The 6,020-nt window shown below is 37.9% G+C and overlaps 1 protein-coding gene across 1 annotated transcript; it reads right to left on the reverse strand.

The window, feature by feature from the left end:
• Window positions 1-656: 656 nt before the first annotated feature.
• Window positions 657-5,297, reverse strand: FAM237A (family with sequence similarity 237 member A). Its single transcript, XM_042822644.1, has 2 exons — window positions 4,889-5,297; window positions 657-928 (listed from the first exon to the last, which is right to left on the reverse strand). Exons 1-2 carry the CDS (start codon window positions 5,295-5,297, stop codon window positions 789-791), a joined length of 549 nt encoding a protein of 182 aa, XP_042678578.1. The 3' UTR covers window positions 657-788.
• Between the last annotated feature and the right edge of the window lie 723 nt (window positions 5,298-6,020).

Raw genomic sequence — 6,020 nt, forward strand, 5'->3', positions numbered from 1 at the left:
GGTATAATAATATTATTATAATAATAATATCAAATTGCCTATGAGAGTTATCAATAAAAGTCAGAGGAATCTGTCTTGGTTACAAACAGCTTGCAAGCTAAAAGAAAGAAGCAATTTTAATTCATGTATGAGAATTCCTTTGTTTAAATACTCTGTGAGAATATGTTACGTTTTATGAAGCACTTGTCTAACTAGAAATCTAAGGAAATACCATAAAAATGCCCTGTGAAAGCAAAGAGAGGAGATGGTGACACCTATTAAAGTCTTTCATTTTGCTTTTTGCTGGTAAACTTCAAAGTCTTTGGGAGATATTTTTAATAGAAAAAAAAAAATACAACTTTTCTTTAGTAGGATGATGTCTTTCAGCAGTGGTTGTTTTGTATGTGTGTGCAGCTATACATACAGCAGTGGTAATGGGGGAGGTTTGGGGCAACTTCCTGCTCTGTTTGTCAACGTCTCATTGGAGGACTAGTTCTTTCCTGCTTTGGCACTCCAAAGAAAATAGTGTGAGTAGATCACATGCATTACAAAAAGCCTGATATACATACAGATTGAAGCAGGCAACTGCTTATAAACCATGCAGTTTATTAGGGAGACTAAATTCATAGGCATTTCAGAAAAAAAAACAACACAAAAACAAAACAACAAGCCAGGAGTTAATCAGATACAGTACTGTTATAGGCATTTGTCCACCTGTAAATTAACACCAATGAGACTTAAACTGCAAAAATTGAAGAGAAATAGTTAAAAAAAAAAAAAATACAAGTTGAGATCTTGGATTAAGCGTGTCATTTCCTCTTTTCCCCTAGCTCTCCAGTGATTCTTCCAAGTAACGTAGATTTACTCTTCTGCTTGTGGCTTTTTATTAAATCTTCAAACAAGTCTTTCTTCCTCAGAACTGGTGACCTCTGAGTATGAGTGAACATCCCTGAAAAGCGATATCAAAACACATATAAGTAATTAATTTCAAAATGACCAAGAGCTGCTGAGTGCTCAGTTTCTAACATTCATGTTTCCTCTATCTTTAGCTGTTGCTGTCCCAGTATTCTCAGTAGTAACTGCATGTTGTAGCCCCAAATCTCTCATTTTGGTGACAGTTGTGTTTCTCCATTTGCAAGTTGCATTTCACAGACAAACCACTCTGGTCTTTCCCTTCATTTTTAGCCTTCCTATAGAATTTTTCCCACTTGTAATTAGCAGGGTTAGAGTTACCTGTTAGAGTCCACACAATCTTACAAACTCATTGGCTTATTGTTGACCTTTCTGCACAAAGATCTCTTTTACTATTTAGTAGCAAGTTTATTATTTCCTTGAGGACCTATAGAATATTTTCTTAGCAACAATCTCTAAGAGCTAACAGAGTGGCTTTATTAATTTTTGACATGTTAGCCTTCTGAAAAAGTAACTGATTAACACAATATGCATTTACTTACCAGACCTCAAATACTTAATACAGCAGTCTTTCTCTCTACTCTCCTTAGCACCCTAGCAGAACTAAGACAACAAGTTGTTTATCCTTGGCAGTTGGGATATGTGCAAGAGCTCATCTGAGCCAAATTACTTGCACCTGTGAGAGAGGTGCACAGCTGTTGTCACTCTGAGCGATGAGGTAATAGAGAGACTGCTGGGTGAGGAGGAGAGAGGCAGAAAATTGGTAGAGAGTATTTTTTAATTTGTAATCTTCAATTATTTATGGTATTGTGCTATGCATCTTGAGGAGAGTCTTGTACAGCAGCTCTTCATAAAGATTTACTGTAAGTACAAAAGCTTTATTTTCCTTGTGCATTTTTTTCAAGTTTTACTTTGTTTGTTGAAAGTTGATGTAGCTGTGATGTATCTAACTGTATTGCTCTGTTGTAATGTATTAAGTGATTTTTTTAAACTTGTTTTTTTTTGTTTTTTTTTTTAGTATTTGTGTTTTGGGAAAGGAAGAGAATGGTTGATTAAAGATATGTTGGTCAGATAACTAAAGGATTTTCCCTGTTTAATTTAAAGATGGCTAGTGCTTCTTTGTAGACTGTCAAGGGAGTTTTTATGCAGTTAATTTAAGTAGGGTTTCAGGAAATTGGGATAGTTTGTCAGATAACAAAAATCAAAATTGCTGTATTTGAGTTGTGTTTTTTGTGGATTGTGTGGAGTATCTGTAGACCTATTGGTAGCTATGATCAGGAGCCAAGCAGGGCTGATCTGGTTCAGAAAACAGTGTTTAAAACTGTAAGCCTGAAACTGAGCTAGTTCTACCAGTGGCATAGTACATAGTCAGACAGACTTGTTTTCCCAGAAGGCAAAGTTTGAAGAACTGTGGAGGTGCTTATTAGATGTGTTGGAATAGTTCTGTTTATTGCTACTTGCAAGCTTTACCAAAGATTTTCCTAGTTTTCTTGGCTTTGCAGGTTTGTTTTGCTTTTTTGTTTTGATTTGTTTTATATCAAGCTTAGTTCTTGCTACTTCCTGCTACTGAGAGTCGGAACTAGGTGATCTTTACAGTCCCTTTTGGCCCAAGCCATTTTCTGGTTCTGTATTGCTCAATCTTCACAATGATCTCATGGGATTTGTCTTCTAGTTCAGAAATCTGTCAGGATGACAATAATGATACTTTAACACCAGCATTTCTGTGCCAAGTCCAGAGCTGTCTTGTTTTTTCTAGTTCAATATGCTTGAAGAACTACAGTGTATGTAACTTACAGATTATTTCTGGTTTATGATGGTTTGCCATTCAAAAAATAATTAAAATGCAGTTGTTATAAATGCTTAAGATGAAAAAAATTTCAAATAAAGAAGTTACCAACAGTTGCAGAAATAACAGCACTGGTTGACCCTTCTAAAACTAGCCTACTGAAACCAATTCATACCTGCCCATGTAGATGTGGAATGGAGAACACAAAGCCATCCAAATGCAGTTAATGCTACTCTTTGAGATGAGAAAACAGGCTTGTACATATCCTTGCATTACATAATAAGTAGTAATTCAATTTCTCATCGCTTTCTAGGGTGTGATTTATCTCTGCAATTATTGACAATTGATTTCTGCTTTCACTAAGCAAGGCGGTAGGGTCAAGGCTACAAAGATTAAAACAGCTGACTTTGTTAAGAAACTGGGAGACTTGAATGAGAGGTTAGCTAGCTCCTCGAAGAAATAAAATTTAGTCAACTCTGCTATAAGGTGCCTGCTTTCAACTGATGATAATCGATTGTGCAGTGAAACCAGACCAGCTGGTTGCGATTTACAAAACAAAGAAGTCAAAGAATGGGAGAGAAGAGGGGAGGGAGGGAGGAGTTTGTGTTTCTCTTAAAGTATGAATCTTTAGTAGTATCTTAAGATCCCTTTGTATAAGAGTAAACAAAAGTTGGTATTAATCACAAAACAAAAATCGTACTTCAAAAGATATCATGCTGTTACTCTAAATCTTGACTACTAGTTTGAAGACTAGTTGTTTATTGAGGAAAGTAAAAGAGTGATATGAGGAGCCAGTGGCAAAGAAAAAGCTCAGGGAACTTAGGCAACAAAATTCAAAGCTGTAATCCTGGGGAAAAGACAAAATTCATCAGCTGCTTTTGCCTGATTGTTCTCCCAGCTTTTAAAAGACTCATGAGGCAGCAGTGCTAAAGCTACATTCTACTTACACCTAGAAGTGCAAGTACTGGCCTTACCAGGACAGCAGTTTGTTTCTTTTGTGAGATAATGTTTGTTTGATTCAGCTTTGTAACTGCTGCTGCACAAGTTCCTCTTCAGTCTGGGGGGATTGACTCAAACACAGCTCCCGTCTGCTACCTTAATGGCTAAGATACTCTTTGTAAGTAATGGGTGTAAAGGACTTCTTGATTCTTCTTATTGAGTCCTATGTTCCGATACACACGCACACATAATTAAGATCTGTGGGTAAGAGCTGGACTGTCCAGTGGTATAGTGTCACTGGGACAGAAAAAATGCTAATTTCACATTCTTCTTCAGAGACATCTGAAGAGGTAACTGCCTGGAGAGATTCTTTGTTATTATTTGTATTCTTTGTTATTCTTTGTTATTCTAATCCTAGTAATTTATACACTGATTTAGGAAGTGGTGATAAGGATCTGAATCCTTTCAAAGCGTAGCATTGTCCCTTTCTGAAAGATAATCTTTTCCAGGAAAGATGTACCTACTGGTAGCAGGATTAGAACTGAAGCCTTGTAGAAAAATGAGATTTAGAAAAAGCTGTGCTATGTTTTTCCATTGGGAACGGGGAAGCTAAGTGACATGCTACCTTTTGTGGATCCTACTGTACCAGCTCTTGCCTTACTGCCTATGGAGATTCTTTCTTTAATTCTGTGGATTCTGCTCTTAGGTAGGGAACCTAGTGATAAGGAATTGCAGCACTTTAGTGTCATAGATCCTGTTCTTCCTGAATTTACAGCTATGTCTGAAAGCCTGCTTGCACCTGAGTGCTAGCTTTGTTTCCGTTACATGTTGGACCAAGTTACCTAGAAATATGACCATGTAGTTGCTGATTACGAAATGGCAATTAAACATATCCTTACTCTTCTGCTGAAGGAGTGCTGCTCTCCCCAGCAGCAGCAGTATGACTGTTCCTGGACTAACGTACTTCTCAGAATGAGGAACTTGGCACTTGCCTGTCTGTGGCACAATACTGATTAAATTGCTGGTGTTGAAGAATATCTTTGTTCAGTTGCTGAGCTGCTGTCTTAGTTTGAGTCCTCCAGTGTTTTATTTTCTACTCTTGCCTTTTCTGCCCAACTCTCATAAAATGGAACTCTAATGACAGCTTTTAAGTCTCCATTATTAGAAAATCAAGAATTTTTTTTTGCTATTACCGCACAGCAATATAAGCCTACATTTTCATCCTTTCCTGGACTGTTTACTGCCTGTGAGATATATTAAAGGAGTAGTAACCTTGGTTTCGCCCTGTGAACTGAGAAGGTAGAGTAGTGATCCTCTGCCGACCTTCTGCGAGCTGTCTTCTTCCTAGGCCGTGGGTTCTGGAGAGCACACAGTCCACATAAATATCCCAGAATAGCTGAGCCAGGTCCCAGAACAGAGCCCCATGTTTCAAGTTTTCTGATGACTTCAGGAAGATCATGAAGTCCCAAAAGCCACTGACAGAGTCAGAAATGCGAGGCTTCCTCATCTCCAGTAAGACAACTGAGGAGGATTCCCAGCACTGAGGGTCTGCTCGCCCAAGAGCCAGTGGATCAATCTGGCTATGGCAGAGGGAAGGTGTCACACACAACATTCCCATGACTAGCAGAGAGTAGGTGAGCCTCATGTTGCACTGGATTCTCCCTCTGTTACCAAAATCCATTGTGTCACTGAAACATAGTAAAACCAGTATAACTTAAACTTATCACCATTAGATTCAGGAACAAAGCCCTGTGCCTTACACTACATAGAAGGCACTTGATGTTGATAGTAGTTTATCTTTAAAAATCCAAATATGCTTTCTTGTATAAATACAGTGGAATTGCATTATTCTGTGCTGCAGAAGCATGTGTTAAAACTGTTACGGTTGTTAACACAGATCCCTGTGATAAACTCATTTATCTCTAAGTTCTTAGTATTGAAAGTTTTTGGCAGATGTGCAGATCCTTAAACTTTTCCAGTAAAGATCTATTCATTTTTGTCTCTTGAAAGTCTTGCTTTTCTCCAAGTCCTTTAGAATAGTCTGCAGACTCCCAGTGATCTGCAGGTGCAGGCAGAAAACTGTTGAAAGCATGTTCTAATGAGTTAATGGTAGTTTGCAAAATCATCCATTGAGCAGGAGTGTTTTACCTGCTAAAATGCAGAATAATTCTGAAAAGAGGGTATAGCAGAGACATAGTACAGCATCTGTATTGTACAGCATGTATATATGAATGTATTCATGTATAAATGTATAGATGCTTCAGGATGTGAGCGTTTCACATCCTGAAACTTCATGAGCAGCAGCAACACGGGGAGAAATCTGGAGAATAATAACCTTCTGGGGACAGAAAGGCCCAGTAGTCTTCATCAGATTTCATTTATAGCACCTGCTTCTGTTGTGTAC

Source organism: Centrocercus urophasianus, unplaced genomic scaffold, assembly GCF_019232065.1.
Source record: "Centrocercus urophasianus isolate 14NV4802_14NV808 unplaced genomic scaffold, USGS_Curo_1.0 seq_20, whole genome shotgun sequence".
NCBI lineage: Eukaryota > Metazoa > Chordata > Aves > Galliformes > Phasianidae > Centrocercus > Centrocercus urophasianus.